Here is a 20,945-nt window from a genome sequence, read left to right on the forward strand (position 1 = left end):
AAAACACTGGTGTACCAATATCAACTCCAAATGTATACTATAAATATACACAGTAACCTAACCTATGTAGCATACCTGTCTTCTGTTTTTCTGTATATCATATCCATCCATATAAGCAGTACCAGCGGTTATATCTAAGTCACCAGTCAGCATACCAAATGTAGTTGTTTTACCAGCACCTGATATAATCATGCAACCAGTTATAGCGTACATTACTACAGTAAAACTTATGTTTCAGTGACCATTATGTGGTATAATATTAATTAAAACCACCTGCCAAAACTGACCACCTTATGGCATTATGTCCAATCTAATTTACATGGAAAATGAAGATCTAATATGTCGAGTGACAGCCATTATGGCACCGGATTGGTCAAATAATCCTTTGTATAACAGACCAAAATGATGAGAATGACTTTATACTATTTATACTATACTCCATGCAGACTTAATTTTTAATTTAATCAAGACTGATTTAAAATATATATATTGACAACGTCCCCATAAACTGATAAAATGTTGTCATATTTTCAGTAAAAACCTTTTACAAACCATATTTTTTCCCAGCGTACATACAAGTAATTAACTTAAAAGGCAGAAAGCAAAAATATAGAGGAGAATCAATAATCAATAAAAAATTCCTATTATACTAAAGCACAAAGAAGATATTAATTAAGCATTCAATACCCCACTTCCTCTAGAGAAATAATATTTTATTTATAGAAATTTGATTGACTCACCGTTAATTCCAAGCAAGCCAAAACATTGACCCTTAGGAATAGCTAGGCACAATGTATCCACTGCTGGTTTTGGTGCAGACTTGAAGACTGAGTGATAAACTTTAGTCAGGTTCTTCAAAACCACTGACATTTCAGCAATAGATTTCTTATCCATGGCAGTAACCTGTGCTCTCTCAGTAGAGACATCGATGTCCTGAAACAGACCATATAATAATATTTACTGCAATTTAACCAGTATGTACTACTTCATTACCTGTACGATTCATCATTCACAAATATAGCAAACATCACTGAAACTTCTGAGATGTTCAAAGAGCAGTGTGATGAGAAACTTTTTTTGTTTATTTCTATTATCTTTCATTATTACAGTATTTTGGCAGAAACCAACAAAAAACTTTATTCATATCAACGTGAACAATGAAGAAAAACAAATCTTTTTTTCTGTTCCACTGCCATTTATTACATGCAAATGTGATACAAGGTTTAGAATAGAAACATTACACCAATTTAAAGTTCAGTTTTAGCTTGTTTTGATCATGGCCACTTCTGCAAATGGTTACCAAATTTCAGCTGTATTTTGTGCATATCAAAAGAGAGCAGCAGGTAACACTGATATGGATCATTAATAGACAACATTTTCTTTTACAATAAGGTACAGTATTAAACGAAACATTTGATGTTTATATTTATTAAATTTTGATTTTATGCAATATATGAATCTATAGTACGGTAACCGTACTTCCCCATAAGCCCATCCCTCTATTTTTAGACATTTAACAGGTTGAGGGCATTCATGATTTTAAAGGCCCAGGGTGTTTTTACCTGGCGTTTACGACATTTATTAAAATATGCATGTAAAAAGTGTGTTTAATTGCATAAAAATCTTCATTTTATGGTACCGTAGTACTTTTATGAGTGCATGGCGAACATATGCAACATGGTTTGCACCCCTTCTAGTCTGTTATTTACTCAGAATGAACCCTGATGTTTCAGAACTGAAGTAATCCATATCTCTGTGAGTGGTAGCTTACACCAAAAATGTGACCGTCAAGTCATGAAACCTGGTCATTGGACATCGTTTAACTCTACCCAATAATTGTGTCCATTGTCCATCATGAACAGGGTGTGAACAAGTAAAAGTGTTTGAATACTTCCTCCACACTCACACTTTGGAATCACCTTTTTTTCGTTGAAATCAGTGCTAGATTGTATTTAACATTGTGGTAATTCACTTTCACATAGCGTAAAATAAATTACATCGTCAATAATCGAAAAATTATGTCAGTACGACATAACATTTTGATTGCAATGAATTACGTCAAAGGACATGGTTTCAGGTCAAATCGTGCTGAAAAACATCATGGCAGAAATTGCTTTGCATCGAGAGTTTGTGTGAGATCAAAAACATCATCCCACAACAAAGATACTGATAAAGATCTTGCCTTTGACTGTTTTCCCACGAACGTTACCCATTTTTACACCATAAATACAGGCGGTATGTAAATTGTAATGTGATAAAATGTGTGTGAAAGTGTTGAATAAACGACGACTTGTTTCACATTATTTTTCTTCAGAAAGATTGATATTCCCCTGAGACCGGTATGATGAACGAAAAAATGTAATTTGGATAATTGTTTGTGGGTGGTAAGATGGTTAAAATGTTAAACCCAAAATAAATCATCTTTTCTGAGGTGGTCTTCAAGTATAAGCCCACGCCTTACTTTCACCAATTTTACATGTTGAGGCCCCTGGGCTTATGATCGGGAAAGTACGGTAAAGTCTTACCATTTACCACACTTTGACTACATGCACACACTGGTAAAATCTGTAAAATGAAACATGATCATCTACGTATCTAGATTCATTGAAAATACCTAATTTATGCAAATTTACACAATTTGTGAGATATTATTAGAATAGCTTAAAAATGGCTAATTAATATGCAAATAGAATCATTAATATGCATGGTTTCAACCAAAAACTAGTCTGTACATTATCCCAGAACATCTATATAATTAGCTTCATTAGAATCTGAGAAGTTGTTTTTGGGATATCAGTGGACGAGCCACACACACAGACACACAGAGAGTGTAACTGCAAAGGAGTTAAATACCTAGTTATAAGCAGTATATAACAAGTGATTATTTTCTAGAATCATCCAGAGGGTTGGAGCTAATTAGGCAAACTTTTTGCTGGCCAGATTACGTATAACACACTATCTTATACACGAATATATACATTTGCCAGACATTCTTTAAAGTATATGCAAAGGTAGGGATCATGTTAACACATGTAAATGAAAAATCACTCCAAGTATCTTTTCACCAATGTAGCAATATGTTATTAAAATCATACAAGAAGAAGGTGACAAACCTCAACTCTTTGTCCATGGTGTTTCAATACATTAGCAGACCTTGAAGGAATAAAGAACCTGACCTGTTGAACAAATAATAGACGAAATTAATAGATTTATTTACTATTACTGTATTTCTGATTATTGGTTTGAATGACTTTGTGGTAATATCAAAACAATTGTCATTTTAGCAAATCAAATTTAGACTTCATCATTTATACAATGTATTTTCAAACAACTTAGGGCGAGTCTATACTGCAATAGAAAACATATAATGCTTTCATGTAGCCAGGCACATGAGACTTGCTCTAATAAAAACCATAACATTATGTATTTATCAAAGTCCATCACTAGCAGCGATTCAAGAGTGTGGGCGTTCTTTTGATTATATCGTACCAGTAAAGTGATCAGATGTTTGCTGGCAATGGGCCGAATTTATTATGTTTAATCACTCAAAAATGTAATGTGCAACCAAAATTTCTTTTATTTAAGGGTGCTTCAAAAGTGTATCTGCGTGTATGTTCTGAGGGGCCATGCAAGTCTAGTCTGCGTGTAGTGTCATGTATGTTATCATTAGGAAGTAAAAAATGCAGTTTTGAACAGTGACACACAAATTTCAAATCTATTCTCCTTTTTCAGACTCATCCTAACAGGATTTAATTATGTTCATTGAGTTTAAAAAACAATGCCTGTTGCCCAGTATGTGTTCAATTTCCATATAAACAAACATTGTTGAATCATTGCTTTTTTTTTTTCATCTCAATTAAATATATTTCATATTTGCCAGGTTATTAAAGTAAGAACTGATAATGTTCTACAATGTAATATAGAGGTATTTGTATTGTTGTCCAATCTCATTGCAAATCAAAGTGTTGGGTGGGTTGACATGTTGAAATACATGTACACACATGTGTCATGTGTGCTTTATTAGTAGTGGATAGTTGTGTGTTAATTGGCAAATTATATGCAAACATACAGAACAATGCAATTTTTTTATTTTTTTTTTTATTTTGACAAATACCTAACAAACAGAATCAAACTTTAGCAACTAAGTTTCAGTGACTCTACAATACCTAGTTCTTTCATATTTTTTTATTCTTGACAATCGACAAGGCTAACCAGTCAAAACGGTGGAATTGTTAAAAGAACTACAAATTCTAGATATTTTGCTGAGTGAAATATTCCATCAAATGAATGACTAAAATCAAAATAAAATTGAGGGTACCTGAACTACTTGCAATTTCCCTACAGTATTACTTAAGTGGTCATGTTGGATGCAATAAACTAGTTCAGGAATCCAAAGTTGTTTCTTTGAAATTTAACACAGTTAATCACAAAGAATAGTTTTAGCAAAGTGTCAGGAATTGCAGTACTACACAGCATATCTGCATCCTACTTTGTCAGAAAATTAGAATTCCAAACATGGAACGATTGCATAATGTGTATGATATATACAGGTACATGTGTATGATAATGTTTATAGTGAGAGTAAGTTTCACTAATTTCACCATTTTACAAAACTCTGGGCAACATATACCATGTAATTGAATTACTCAGACAGTACACTTTTTAGTGGTTGATGCTTCCACTGTAACTTCTTTTATTTATTTTGTGATATCCTAATAAAAAAAACTCAATACTAACCTCAATAAGCAAACACAGTATAAAATAGAATATGCCTTCTAGTGTAAGATAGAGGCAATGTTGTCCAATGCCATTGTCCCAATCAAAGTTGTTTTCAACATAAGTAAAGCCATTTTGATCACAAAAGAATGCGTACCTGCAAAGTAAAAAGAATGTTATAAATAAATCTCAGAAATTTATGCCAGGATGAGGTGAATCAAAATATGAAATAATAATGTTTGACATTATGAAATATTATAATGTTATAAACTTACAATGAGTTCTGAGTGCAAACTTTTCTGACGTTGTGATTATCAGCAATGGCTATTAAGCCTTGTCCTAGTGTATGAGATGGCAGTAGTCTAAATACATAGTCTACTATCTCGGCAGTATCTTCATCCTCAGTAGCTATTAATACAAATACTGCAATCATAGTGCCCTAGATAGAAACATATGAATGGAATCAGAAATAACTTCACCACACAATAACATATAATAACTGCGTCCAAGGTTTTTGCACCTGTTATCAAATGAAACTTGTAGAGACTTTTCACATTCACCCCGGATAGAGTGACTTGGGTCTCCCTGTATAGTCTGCGAGACATTCACTCAGGGTACAATGGTTCAATTGTAGTTCAAATGGACATAGTTTGATCAGAAAAAAATATGAAGAAATGTGGGTATATTTTGTGAAAAACTAACTTTGATATCTCATCATAGACGTACAGTAAAACCTGTCAAAATCGAATATTACTGGGACTGGGATCTATGGTCGGTTTTCAGAGTTGATTTATTCTGGGTGGGCGTGACTTCGATTGCAACAACAATTACACGTGCTGTAAACGTGGGACAAATGAAAGACGCTGGAGTTTGCCTCTGGTGATTATATTTACATTAATTATATTGTTTCAATAAAATAATTTACCAAACAAGTCATGAATATTATGGTATGTACATGAAATCAATAAACATTAAAATACATGTATACAAAATTAACTTACCATACTGACTAATGCAAATATGAATGTTAGCATATTGAATGCTGCCAAGGGATTCTTGAATAAATAGGTGAAACAATAAACCAAGGGTAGAGCAGCCCAGCCATACAACAACTGAAAAAAACGAAATAATTACATTAAATTGCAATCATCTTTAAATTTAGTTTTTACTGTTCAGCTAGAAAAAACATGACAACACACCGGAATTGACATGCCAGAAATCCATCACCAATTCGCAAGCATTGTTACGTCTGTATAGTAATACCAACAATTTAGTGTTGAATGATTCAAAGTGAAATTGCTTGATAGATAATTCAATTTCAGTCTTATTAATTTCAATTAAGATTAGTTTGGTAGGTACTCTAGTCTCTTGTTTTTTCCTTGTACAATCTATACATGTAGGGTAAATTGATATGTTGACTATTCTACATTTGTTGCCACTGCATCTGAGAGAGAAGAACTTTTTATTTTTTGGATATTGTTGTGTTTAGCATGCCCCTTAATCAGAATTCAAAACAACAATGCATAACTGGATTTTAGGTTGTCAATATTCACAACAAAACTTTGTTGGCGTTTTTGAATAGCAGTTTGTAATGTATTTATTAAAGCGCGGTAGTCGTCGCTATATGGGTCTCATATAAACAAAGATGGCAACTTTGACTGTTGCGCAGATCAACGAGTACGAACTGAGACGTTTCCAAGCTATAATTAGGCAATTTTCATGTGATTGGAAGGTATCGAAGGGGTCACCGTCTGTAATCAGTGCAGGTCGCGCCCAGGTCAAACCTCATACTTGTGTTTTCCAGTTGAAGAACGCATTGGATTGTGGGAAAATCAATGTTTATCAACACAAATGTGACGACTACCGCGCTTTAACTTTGATTTGTAAACTTTCATTATGGTGTAATAAATGAAATTATTATACATCTGTCACCGTAACGCCATAAATAACAGCAGGGTATTTTCATCCTACCATATTAGGAAATGCAAATTCCAAATATGGAATGATTACGCATGTAAGCGTCTTCTAATAATAAAAACAAACATGGCTGCCACCAGAGTTTGACCACACAAAGAAGTTCGCTGATTCTGTTCTAAGCATTTTGGATTTCGGCATTCCCATGATATATCCTTGGAAGGAAAAGATGTATAATAATAAGGTTATTACAAGGATACCTCAAAGTATGCAATCAGACAGTATGCTGCGCATTGACCTCTGCTGCGCGTCTTTGTGCATTCTTTAAGGTATCTTCATAATAACCTCATATTATTATTATTATTTAATTATTAACAGACTTACCACTAGGAGGACAACACTACCAAAGTTTCGACCTCCAAAAGCTTCTGTATTAAAGCAAGCAAAGAGGATGCAGACCAGTACAAATATAATAAGGTAATTGATGAAATCCCAGACAAAGGTAGCAGTCCAGTAACTCACTGGATCAACACCGCTGACAAACTGTAGATGCTTAGCCTGTGAATGACATAATTATACATATAGAAGCATCATAGATTTAATAAGTTTAATTAATAAATGTATATACATGTAACTGTCTGTGCAGATTACTTGTATCACTACATCTGACTAGTTTAACCTTTTCACCACCAGACTTTCTCACCCAAATTTGTCTGCACTTTTTTCTTATATTCTTCAAAATTGATGGACATGAACCCTAATTTTGGAGCCAACAGACAAAATTTGAGTCTTTTTTCAGTCTTCACTCAAAAAATTGCCTATTTTTTGTCCCAATCTTCTGAAAAAAGTGCAGACTATAAACCAGACTATTTTGCTAATTTGTGATTAAAAGAGGGAGCTGGTAGTAAAAGGATAAAGACCAAGAGTTGTATAAATCTGATTTCATGTCAGAGAAGATTGACAACATTGCAAAACTTTAATGTAAAACATATTTTTGTGCATTGAATGTCACTGTTGTCTCTCCTGACTTTTTTATGTGCAATTTCCAAGTGCCAGTCCTGACAAATAGCGATTCTTGCTACAGAGAGCATATTCCAGTTTGGCATTATATGACAGGGCTGTGTGACCATCAACTTATCATAATGGCATTATAGCAAATTAATGTGCTACCCTAACATCAACCAGGCCTGGTCAAACACAAGCACCTGCAGAACTTAATCAAGGTGCCCACAACATTATATACGTTCAAAACAAGAATACGAGAATATCACTACTATGTTTGGCCAGTTCAGTTCAATATTTGATGCAACAAATGTTCCATAGGTACTCATAAATATAATCAAAGAAAGCTTAGAAAGAACTCCCATGTGCTGAGAGTATTGGAGACACATTAAATATAATTTGAAATTACTTAGCTGAAAACGAATTATGCAAATCAGAAAATTAACATGAACAGATTTGATTGTAAAACTAATGAGGTCTGCGCAATGTAACAAAAACTCTATGTACCAAGTTTAATTGAAATGTGATTAGAACCAAAAAATTATGAATTATTATGCTAATTGGGGAAATAATATGAACAGAGTTTTACCCCAAACTAATTAGGTTTGTACATTGTCCTAGAGCATCTTTGTACTAAGTTTCATTAAAATGGAAATTAGTACTTTAGATATCAGTGTGAAAGCTTAAAGTTGGTTAATTATGCAAATTGGGTAATTAATATGCACAGATTTTAACCCACAATTATCCAGGTCTGTCTATTGTCCTACAGCATCCATGTATAAACATTCATTGATATGTGATGATTACCGGTAGTACCTGAGATATCAGTGTGAAAGTTGGAAATTGGTTAATTATGCAAATTAGGTGATTAATATGCACAAATATTTACCAAAAACTAATTGGGTCTCTGCATAATTTTAGATTCATTGAAATGTGATGATTAGTACTTTAGATATCAGTAGAAAAGCTGAAAATTAATTATGCAAATTAGGAAATTAATATGCACAATTATTTACCCTGAAACTAATCAGGTCTCTGCATAGTCCTAAAGGATCTATGTACCAAGTTTCATTGAAATGCGATGATTAGTACTTGAGATACTCGTGGAAAAGCTGAAAATTAACTAATTATGCAAATTAGGTGATTAATATGCACAAATATTTATCGGAAACAATCAATCTCTGCATAGTCCTTGAGTATGTAAGTACCAAGTTTCATTGAAATGTAATGCTCACTACTTATATCAAAAGCTGAAAATTAATTAATTATGCAAATTAGGTAATTATATGTACTGATATTACCATAAAAACTATCAGGTCTGCGCAGTGTCATATGACATCTATGTACCAAGTTTCATTGAAATGTGATGATTAGTACTTGAGATATCAGTGGAAAAACCGAAAATTGACTAATCATTATGCAAATTAGGTAATTAGTATCCACGGATTATTACCAAAAACTAATCAAAACCTAGCATTAGTTCAGAAAATCTATGTACCAAGTTTCATCAAAATCCAATGAGTGGTTGTTTAGATATCAGTGGAACAGTCATGGAACCACTAAAAAATAGCTAATTATCATGCAAATTAGGTAATTAATATGCACGGATTTTTACCAAAAACTAAACAAATCTGCGCATTAGTTCAGAGCATCTATGTACCAAGTTTCATCAAAATCCAATGAGTGGTTCTTTAGATATCAGTGGAACAGTCATAGAACAGCTAAAAATTAGCTAATTATCATGCAAATTAGGTAATTAACGAGCATGGATTTTAACCAAAACCTAATCAAATCTGCGCATTGGCCCAGAGCATCTATGCACCAAGTTTCATCAAAAAACGATGTATGGTTCTTGAGATAGCAGTGGAACAGTCGGACACACATACACACATACACACACACACACAGACACACTAACTGCAAAGACTCCCATTTTGTGCTTCGCACATGGGAGTCAATAATACTTAAAATAGACAAGTTGGTAGTAATTTATCAAATATGAAAAATCTTACCTTTGATTCCCTCTCTTGTACAAGGAATGGTGCAAAACTGGCTGCTAAGAAAGCCATGCCAAAAACAATCAGAATGGCCAATCCAACAGAACCAAAGCCACCAGATACAATCTCAATCTTTAATAGAAAATTATAAATGCATAATTACTGGACAAAATTTTGCAAAAGTCTATGACTACATTAAACGCTTTGAGTACAATTGTCAAATTTGACACCATCTACAAAATAATTTCCTACAGTCTGCTTCTTCCCACATAAAATGTTGATAAAAATTAACAAACTTTTGACCAGAAAAAAAAAGCTATTTCTGAAACTGCCTGTATAGTCTAAAATGATGATAAAATTTAGTGACAATTTTACAAAATGCAAAAATATTTGTACACGTACGTAGGGCAGGAAAAATATCTGGCCATCAAAAGGTGAAAGACACCCCCCTCCCCAAGTGAAATATTTACTGTTATAAAACTTTCCTAAAGTCGCAAGATTCATCAAAATAGGTTAACCTGCAAAATTGAAATGTCATATCTGTTGCGCTAAATGCCTGTACTATATTTGAATACATGCTGCATAATAACTGTCATTTAATTTGCAGAATTGACTAAATTTGTGTTAAATCATGTAGATACCTCAGCTTCGGAACTCAACGGGAGTGGATGATTTGTGGTACGGATAGAATAACTGGAATTGGTGTAATACTGCAGCAGTAAGTTGTCAGCCGCTACCAAACTAGATGCTGAAATGTGGTAACCCTAAACAAAAGGAAATAAAATAGAAGCAAATGAATTAAAAATCCAGGCATATATGTACAAGCATGTACAGGAAGATTCCAATTTTTCAATGAACTTGATATGATTAATATAGACCATTTGTTGCACTTATATTTTTCTTAATGTTAAACTACAATATTATATCACGGTTGAACTTTGAGAGGGAGGCAGTTGATAGGGTACCCATTTTCAAGGCCAAAATTCATAAAATGGCCTCAGCATATAGGAACAAGTCATTGACAATGACATATATACACATGTAGGACCTGATGTGCGAGATATGACTCCACGGAACTGCGTTCATTTAAACAAGATGACCACCCATTTTGGATTTTATTGTAACAAAAATGCAATTATAGTATGACATGCTTATACTGTCTGATTTGTTTGAATGGGTCAAATAAATGGATTATGAACTGCATTCTTTAACAAAAATGCACACCAGTTGTCCATTTTGAAATGCAAAAATATAAAATGAAGTGCATGATGGTACTGGTTGGTACCACGGACTTACTACTTTTTCAATAAAATAATTTCAATAATTGCATTTTATTGTTGGTTTCATAGGAAAAGATAAAATGTACATGGATATCAATGTTTATATTTGCTTCCAAATTGTAATAAAATTGGAAGTCATTGCCAGAAAACACTGACTAGCAAAATAGAAACATAAACATTGTATGACCATCATAAAAAGCAGCTAAAACATGGACAAGAAATGTACATGATAATGTGTGTAGAAACATGAACTGAAAATAGGGTTTGTACCTTTTGAAATTTTGCATCAAAGAGCTTTGGATTTTAGGAGAAGATGGAAGTTTCTTATTTGTGTATCAGTTTTAATGATTTTAAATTGAAGTGCATTTCTGAATCAATAACTTTGTGATATGACAGGTTGCCTACCTGATTACTGTACCACACAGTGAGCACAGTACCATTGTCATCATCCGAAGCATCAGTCATAGTGAAACCAGTGATGTAAGTATCAAAGTACTTGTTACTGTTGCTTTCTCGGAGTACGTATTCCTGGTAGTAGGTAATAGGATCATCAAAAACAGTTGTGTTGATTCCCATTGGACACTTACCAGGGGATATGCTAAAAGAAAGGAATGGAACAAGAACATCAAGAATAGCCATGCTGTTTCAAGAGCCAAAGCCAGCGGCTACCGGCTGCGTTGTATAACAATCCATCAAAAACATAAAATAAATACACAACAACTTTGCCCCGTTGCTGTCAGAGGATCAATATTATTTGCAGAAACACAAAGAGTTCTATTCAATGCATTATCTTGAACATCATATGAAAGCAAATGTATTCTTGAATGTTTTCATTTGCATTGCTATCCTAGAGCAGCTAGGAGTGATAGATACTGACCCAGCCTGGCCTATTTGGAAGAATTTACATTCACCTCTAAAATTCAAAACCTTGATAAGCCTATAATCACTAAACTGTGTGTGAATTACTATTTATATACACATGCACCACTAAAACTGAGGTTGTTACCATATATGCATATGAAAATACAACTGTGGTTGTTAATACTATACATATGAAAACAAACTTTGGTGATTACAAAATCTACATAGACAAAAGTGTAAGTGCAGAGTTACAGAATTAAATGCACTAACAGGAAATGGGTCACATGGTCAACATTGGTATAGTGTAAAGCAAACTTAATGGATATTAAGCTCCCCAGTAAATCAAATTGCAGTCAGTTAGTAAATTTTAAATTTTGTAATTAATAGTTTTCAATTGTGTTCAGAAATATAACATTTAAAATTTTAAAAACTTTAAAATTAAAGATACATGTAGTTGTTTCAATTAAATATTCCTCTTACCTATATGTTGTCATGCATTCCGAGCAATCATGGTAACCAAAGTCATCTTCATTCTTGCATATATCACTGGCCTCACCATTATCATTCAACTTGAATACAAACAATGACATTAATGTGAGGTAAAAGTTACATATTTGTCAAATTTGAAATTTATTTGCAACTGGCAAAGGGTGAGGGAAACCCAGCCATGGAATAACACTAAAAACAATAATGAAACTTACCACATTAGCACATGGTATATTCAATGTCTGGAATTCATAATTGCAGCAATCAGTGTCACTGCTCTTGGCTGTTCCATCAATCAAGTTACCCTGGTTCTCCGAGATGATGGTATCAGTATCAGTTGTTACATCAATGGCATTTGTGGACAATGTTAACAGCAAATCCTCAAGATTCTGCAGCAGAGAGAAAAATTACACACATTTGTTGTATGATTAGAAACTGCTAGCTGAACAAAAAGATGTTCCAATACAGGATTTGTTTTTAAACTAATTTTTTGGAAAAGTGATCATGGTGTATATTCATTTCCAATCAGAATTCTCCCCCATCACTCGCCCCCCCCCCCAACCCCCCGCCCGCGTACGCGATGAATGCACAGAAAATGAGTCGAAGCATTGTGGTCACAACTCACAAATTATGATAGAATACATAATTTACATACATCAAAGATAGCTGGTTCTGTGTTCAAAGTTCGTAGGTCAGTGTAGTATGCTTGCAGATTACCAACATCACTTTCATAGAGATTGGTCAAAGTCAGTTCCAATGGAGGGTCCTGTGCGCTCTTTGCATTTGCTACTGTTACTTCCACCAAGAGTCCAAAGATAATAAACAACAATGGCAGAATTATCTGTGTCACCAAAGCCTTGATGTCTCGCTTACTGTTCAAGTATCGTTTTATGAATATGGCTTTGAACTGCAGCCACTTGAGACTGAAACCAGTGACATAACCTACAAGTACACACCAAATTGTTAGAATAAGATCACTCAATGTTAAGTAGAATGTGACAAAGCTGTTTTTGTGGTGTGATTTAGATAGAGTTATCAAGGTGGTTGTGTTTCGAGGGTTGACAGTGGTCCTCTAACAATCTTAAGCAAAATTTATTGATAGTGACTAAAATTGAATCTATGTTACCATATCTACACACTATGTACAATCTCTAAAACTGTGATTCAAAACTAAATGTAATTTCATTTTTCTTTAAATTTGTGACATAGGCAGACTAATGCCATATATAGTTTTTATTGCAATGAATTTTTTTTTTCGTTTTTCAGTTTTTACATTTGAATTCACCTCCAATAAATATTTATATTGAAATGACACTCCTGGAAATAAAAATCGTTAATAAGACAATGACAGCATTTGTCCTGTGTATATACTTTCTCCTACAGGTGGTTGTTATTGAGAATGTACTGAGCCAAACGGTGGTTAAGAAGATATACATATATTGGGAAACACTAGTTGATGGATGGGTTAATTGATTTGCCATGAAAGATCCAGGTTTATTTTTGCACCTAGGAAAGTTCCAAAACCAAGAAATGGTAAATGTTTTGCAACCAAGAACTTTACAATTTATAGGAATATAATAGTCACCTTTCACAGGAGTTGTCAAAATAAAGTTATACTTACACAATATGTACGCTTTCTCTAAACATAAAACTAAAACTATTATACATTCACTACACTCACAAACTAAAATATCTACAATTATAACTACAGACATTAACACAACAGTAGATATCACTGACGACCATAGGTCTACATTTAATTAAGTACCTGTATTTTCAAGTTCTGCAGATATATTGTGATTGGATGAGACATTATAATTAGAGGAGGATGGTCCAACATTAGTGAGGTTAGTATTTGACTTAGCTTTGAGATGAAATCCACATAGCAAGCATGAAAAAATGAAATGAGTTGTTAGTAGTCACATTATGTGGGTTATAAAGTATATAAAGCAATGGTTTGATAATTAAAACAATAGTTGAACCAGTAATACACAATGGCAGCCAGGGTGTTTTTTTATATGATATTAGTGTTTGGCTATCAATATGAATACATTGTATGGTGTAAAAATGTAGTGAAATCATCTGTATGGTTACTGACACGCTTATGAGAAATATTAAGACAAATTTGTGGAAGTATGTTTTTATAATACATTGATTCAACACTCAATGGATGCTGAGATTTTGGTGAGAGTGAAAGAGCTACAAGACTTATTATTACTCTTCAAATTCTCTCACATCATCACAGCCACGGTTTCCCTGATCTATGTAACCAACTGTGGTGTTTAGAACAGTAGACATGATGACTGGAGTGAATAAGACATGATTTGAATGGCATAAACAGTGGCCATAGTTATATTTTGACTAGGTACTGTGATTGGCATTGCCAGTCTGTGCCATTTGTTTGGCCAAACCAGTTATATTTTGACCAAGTACTGTGATTGGCATTGCCAGTCTGTGCCATTTGTTTGGCCAAACCAATTATATTTTGACCAATTACTGTGATTGACATTGGCCAGTCTGTGCCATTTGTTAGGCCAAACCAGTTATATTTTGACCAATTACTGTGATTGACATTGGCCAGTCTGTGCCATTTGTTTGGCCAAACCAGTTATATTTTGACCAATTACTGTGATTGACATTGGCCAGTCTGTGCCATTTGTTAGGCCAAACCAATTATTTTTTGACCAATTACTGTGATTGGCATAGGTCAGTCTGTACCATTTGTTTGGCCAAACCAGTAATATTTTGACCAATTACTGTGATTGGCATAGGTCAGTCTGTGCCATTTGTTAGGGCAAACCAGTTATATTTTGACCAGGTACTGTGATTGGCATAGGTCAGTCTGTGCCATTTGTTAGGGCAAACCAGTCATATTTTGACTAGGTACTGTGATTGGCATAGGTCAGTCTGTGCCATTTGTTAGGGCAAACCAGTTATATTTTGACCAGGTACTGTGATTGGCATAGGCCAGTCTGTGCCATTTGTTTGGCCAAACCAGTTATATTTTGACCAATTACTGTTATTGGCATAGGTCAGTCTGTGCCATTTGTTAGGGCAAACCAGTTATATTTTGACCAGGTACTGTGATTGACATTGGCCAGTCTGTGCCATTTATTAAGCCAAACCAGTTATATTTTGACTAGGTACTATGATTGGCATAGGTCAGTCTGTGCCATTTGTTAGGCCAAACCAGTTATATTTTGACCAGGTACTGTGATTGGCATAGGTCAGTCTGTGCCATTTGTTTGGCCAAACCAGTTATATTTTGACCAATTACTGTTATTGGCATAGGTCAGTCTGTGCCATTTGTTAGGGCAAACCAGTTATATTTTGACCAGGTACTGTGATTGACATTGGCCAGTCTGTGCCATTTATTAGGCCAAACCAGTTATATTTTGACCAGGTACTATGATTGGCATAGGTCAGTCTGTGCCATTTGTTAGGGAAACCAGTCATATTTTGACCAGGTACTGTGATTGGTATCGGCCAGTCTGTGCCATTTGTTAGGCCAAACCAGTTATATTTTGACCAGGTACTGTGATTGGCATTGCCAGTCTGTGCCATTTGTTAGGGCAAACCAGTTATATTTTGACCAGGTACTATGATTGGCATAGGTCAGTCTGTGCCATTTGTTAGGCCAAACCAGTTATATTTTGACCAGGTACTGTGATTGGCATTGGCCAGTCTGTGTCATTTGTTTAGCCAAACCAGTTATATGTTGACCAATTACTGTGATTGGCATTGGCCAGTCTGTGCCATTTGTTTGGCCAAACCAGTTATATGTTGACCAATTACTGTGATTGGCATTGGCCAGTCTGTGCCATTTGTTAGGCCAAACCAGTTATATTTTGACCAGGTACTGTGATTGGCATAGGTCAGTCTGTGCCATTTATTAGGCCAAACCAGTTATATTTTGACCAGGTACTATGATTGGCATAGGTCAGTCTGTGCCATTTGTTTGGCCAAACCAGTTATATGTTGACCAATTACTGTGAATGGCATTGGCCAGTCTGTGCCATTTATTAGGCCAAACCAGTTATATTTTGACCAGGTACTGTGATTGGCATAGGTCAGTCTGTGCCATTTATTAGGCCAAACCAGTTATATTTTGACCAGGTACTATGATTGGCATAGGTCAGTCTGTGCCATTTGTTTGGCCAAACCAGTTATATGTTGACCAATTACTGTGATTGGCATTGGCCAGTCTGTGCCATTTGTTAGGCCAAACCAGTCATATTTTGACAAGGTACTATGATTGGCATAGGCCAGTCTGTGCCATTTGTTTGGCCAAACCAGTCATATTTTGACCAAGTACTGTGATTGGTATACTCAGCACTTTCCCCAATTATTAACTACAACATGCTAATCACTTCTATTCGTTAATAACTGTATGTTAATCTAGGGAGGTTTGAGATTTTTAAAGCCAGTTTGAATGTTTAAACTAAAAACATTTTGTTATATATTAGAATCTGTTATAATTTCCAATGTAAAAGCTAACATTATTTGAAGGGTTGTAAGATGTGATATTGCTATGAATGAAAATTGAGCATTTTATGTATAAATATGAACATATCAAATATAATATGGCAAATATATGGCAATTATGATTACATGCATATTGATACCTAGAGTTCAATTGTTAAACTTACACAGATGAACTTGAGCTTGTTAGTATAGAGACTGGAAGAGAGAGGCACAAGAGGATTGTCATGCACAGATAGAGTAACAGAGTTATAAAACATGCAAGAGAAGATATTAATATGATCCTTGAAGATCAACACAGTATTTATTATCATTAATACACTGTTCAAGAATGATGATATATAACACATGCTATAACTATGTTTAAAAGTTTCAGGACTTAAAGATTAAAAGTATTCTTTGACAGCTCCTAATTTTAACCTTTTCACCACCAGTTCCCTCTTTTCATCACAAATTCACAAAATAGTTATGTTTATAGTCTGCACTTTCCTTCAGAAGATTGCAAGAAAATAGCCAAATTTTTCGAGTAAAAACTAGAAATTGACTCAAATTTGTTATCAAATTAGGGTTCATTTCCAGAAATATTGAAGCATGTAAGAAAAAAGTGCAGACAAATTCGGGCAAGAAAGTCTGGTGGTTCAAAAGGTTAAGCACTGGAACTTGTAAACTTGCTCACAGATAACCTATAGAAAATAGCCAAACTACAGTACAGTATTAATTTTACTCTAATGAAATAGAATAAAAGAATAATATTGCAAAGGCCAATTATGTCATTACTATATGATAAACTAAAAAAAGGAATACCTTTTCGTGCCTCTAAGCTGTCTGGATCTGGTAATGCAGAGAAATCCACCATAGCATTTGATGCAGGTTTTACTAAGACAGTCTTATCTAGATCAGCACCAATGGATGAATTGAATGGTTTCTTTTCAATGACCGCTTCATTATACTCCTCATCATCTTCAGCCTCTGCATTCTCGCCAGCTTTCATAAACACTTCTTCCATAGTTGTGACTGATATGCCATAGCTGTCAATCCCCAATGAAGAAAGATTCTCTGTAAAATAAAAAGATTCCCAAATGATAAGATTTAGCTAAAAAGATAAGCTAAGATAAGCTTTAAATTGGCCATAGAGCCCCAACAAATTTCAATTTTTCTTTACAGAGCCAATAAAGCAAATATTCTATTCTATTCTATTCATTCATACGAGAGACTTAATACTAACATCAATGCATGGTGCCTGACAGAACACAAGCAAAGTGGAACTAAATGGTTTTCTAAAAACTGCATCAGTAAGTGAAAGAATCTTAGGCATGCACAACTTTGGTCTTCTCATTAGGTTTGTGGCCCACTCACCCAGATTACAGTACTTTGGTCTTAATTCTCTTAGGGTTTGTGGCCCACTCACCCAGAGTACTGTGCTTTGGTCTCCTCATAAGGTTTGTGGCCCACTCACCCAGAGTACAGTGTTTTAGTCTCCTCATAAGGTTTGTGGCCCACTCACCCAGAGTACAGTGTTTTAGTCTCCTCATAAGGTTTGTGGCCCACTCACCCAGACTACTGTGCTTTGGTCTCCTCATAAGGTTTGTGGCCCACTCACCCAGACTACTGTGCTTTGGTCTCCTCATAAGGTTTGTGGCCCACTCACCCAGACTACTGTGCTTTGGTCTCCTCATAAGGTTTGTGGCCCACTCACCCAGACTACTGTGCTTTGGTCTCCTCATAAGGTTTGTGGCCCACTCACCCAGACTACTGTGCTTTGGTCTCCTCATAAGGTTTGTGGCCCACTCACCCAGACTACTGTGCTTTGGTCTCCTCATAAGGTTTGTGGCCCACTCACCCAGACTACTGTGCTTTTGTCTCCTCATAAGGTTTGTGGCCCACTCACCCAGACTACTGTGCTTTTGTCTCCTCATAAGGTTTGTGGCCCACTCACCCAGAGTACAGTGTTTTAGTCTCCTTATAAGGTTTGTGGCCCACTCACCCAGACTACTGTGCTTTTGTCTCCTCATAAGGTTTGTGGCCCACTCACCCAGAGTACAGTGTTTTAGTCTCCTCATACGGTTTGTGGCCCACTCACCCAGACTATTGTGCTTTGGTCTCCTCATAGGGTTTGTGGCCCACTCACCCAGAGTACAGTGTTTTAGTCTCCTCATAAGGTTTGTGGCCCACTCACCCAGACTACTGTGCTTTTGTCTCCTCATAAGGTTTGTGGCCCACTCACCCAGAGTACAGTGTTTTAGTCTCCTCATAAGGTTTGTGGCCCACTCACCCAGACTACTGTGCTTTGGTCTCCTCATAGGGTTTGTGGCCCACTCACCCAGACTACTGTGCTTTGGTCTCCTCATAAGGTTTGTGGCCCACTCACCCAGAGTACAGTGCTTTGGTCTCCTCATAAGGTTTGTGGCCCACTCACCCAGACTACTGTGCTTTGGTCTCCTCATAAGGTTTGTGGCCCACTCACCCAGATTACTGTGCTTTGGTCTCCTCATAAGGTTTGTGGCCCACTCACCCAGACTACTGTGCTTTGGTCTCCTTATAAGGTTTGTGGCCCACTCACCCAGAGTACAGTGCTCTGGTCTCCTCATAAGGTTTGTGGCCCACTCACCCAGACTACTGTGCTTTGGTCTCCTTATAAGGTTTGTGGCCCACTCACCCAGACTACTGTGCTTTGGTCTCCTCATAGGGTTTGTGGCCCACTCACCCAGAGTACAGTGCTTTGGTCTCCTCATAAAGTTTGTGGCCCACTCACCCAGATTACAGTGCTTTGGTCTCCTTATAAGGTTTGTGGTCCACTCACCCAGAGTACAGTGCTTTGGTCTCCTTATAAGGTTTGTCGCCCACTCACCCAAAGTACAGTGCTTTGGTCTCCTTATAAGGTTTGTGGCCCACTCACCCAAAGTACAGTGTTTTAGTCTCCTCATAAGGTTTGTGGCCCACTCACCCAGACTACTGTGCTTTGGTCTCCTTATAAGGTTTGTGGCCCACTCACCCAGACTACTGTGCTTTGGTCTCCTCATAAGGTTTGTGGCCCACTCACCCAGACTACTGTGCTTTGGTCTCCTCATAAGGTTTGTGGCCCACTCACCCAGACTACTGTGCTTTGGTCTCCTCATAAGGTTTGTGGCCCACTCACCCAGAGTACAGTGCTTTGGTCTCCTTATAAGGTTTGTGGCCCACTCACCCAGAGTACAGTGCTTTGGTCTCCTCATAGGGTTTGTGGCCCACTCACTGAAGGTACAGGCAAGACTTGAACTTACAAACTGCATACACTGATGCTCAGCACAAAATTTTAACAATGTATTATTTATACTGAACTTTAGTCTGATTTTGTAGATTGATCTGACAGTGGTGTTGTGTGTGCAGTGGCATTATGAACAATATATAGTAATACAAACATACAGAGATATTAATGTACCTTCTAAAGTTTTAAACAGACCAGTGAACTGTGGTGTATTTTCCCTAGGTAGGATGTAAGCTAACTCAGCACCGACATCAGCTACCATTTCAGCAGGAGGTATATGTTCATGAACCAACTGATCAACAGCTTGTTTGTTACAGCTTTCATTCTTTACCAGTGTCAAGTGATAACCAATACCATATCTGAAATCAAAGCGACCTTGTCTGGTTAGCACAGAGACTGGCCATATCATTTTACAAACAAATGTACTTCTTTTCACAAGCAAGCCTATATAATAAATGTGAGACACATTTTTGACTACATTTTTGGCAATATAGTGCCAAGCAGTGCCATATTATATATCAAAACGATGCAATCTCATATGAAATCTGCATATCAGATGACCAATAAACAGCAGAGGTTAATGTACTCATCTGATTCACTCTGCAGACAGAAAAATTGAATCTGAATCAACATAATCCAATATTTTTTTTACATTTTCTATGTATGGAAATTGTCCTTCATTGCACTAAACATGAAGGTCAATATATTGTGTTCAATATGGGTCCAGTTGTAAAATACATGTTTTTTTTGTTTTTTTCAGACGGACATTAGGTCACTGATCTGATTTTTTTTGTTTTAGGAGCTTATTGCAAGTGCATGTGTAAGTGAGTCCCTCAAACACAATACCAATATGAATCAGACTGTACTTTGATTCATATTTCTGCTTTAACAGTAGAATCAGGGAATTGAACTTCTCTGACGGAAGGAAAATATGCTAAACACTGATATATTGCTCAGGTCTTG

The 20,945-nt window shown here is 35.7% G+C and overlaps 1 protein-coding gene across 2 annotated transcripts in view; it reads right to left on the reverse strand.

Annotated features, from left to right (window-relative positions):
* Positions 1-20,945, reverse strand: part of LOC100369624 (phospholipid-transporting ATPase ABCA3-like) — a 64,881-nt gene that overhangs the window by 8,716 nt on the left and 35,220 nt on the right. The window contains exons 19-34 of one of the 2 annotated variants that reach the window (XM_085500479.1): positions 20,157-20,341; positions 17,543-17,794; positions 14,025-14,120; positions 12,912-13,198; positions 12,472-12,645; positions 12,251-12,339; positions 11,315-11,507; positions 10,271-10,393; positions 9,645-9,761; positions 7,015-7,188; positions 5,718-5,828; positions 4,992-5,155; positions 4,738-4,873; positions 3,114-3,176; positions 741-933; positions 76-179 (exon numbers count right to left, since the gene is read on the reverse strand). In XM_085500479.1, the coding sequence (XP_085356605.1) occupies positions 76-179; positions 741-933; positions 3,114-3,176; positions 4,738-4,873; positions 4,992-5,155; positions 5,718-5,828; positions 7,015-7,188; positions 9,645-9,761; positions 10,271-10,393; positions 11,315-11,507; positions 12,251-12,339; positions 12,472-12,645; positions 12,912-13,198; positions 14,025-14,120; positions 17,543-17,794; positions 20,157-20,341 (2,461 nt within the window). The remainder of the gene's footprint in view (positions 1-75; positions 180-740; positions 934-3,113; positions 3,177-4,737; positions 4,874-4,991; positions 5,156-5,717; positions 5,829-7,014; positions 7,189-9,644; positions 9,762-10,270; positions 10,394-11,314; positions 11,508-12,250; positions 12,340-12,471; positions 12,646-12,911; positions 13,199-14,024; positions 14,121-17,542; positions 17,795-20,156; positions 20,342-20,945) is intronic. The other variant, XM_078010541.2, reaches the window with a different exon arrangement.

The sequence above is a fragment of the Saccoglossus kowalevskii genome, chromosome 6 (genome assembly GCF_978046115.1).
Source record: "Saccoglossus kowalevskii chromosome 6, keSacKowa6.1, whole genome shotgun sequence".
NCBI lineage: Eukaryota > Metazoa > Hemichordata > Enteropneusta > Harrimaniidae > Saccoglossus > Saccoglossus kowalevskii.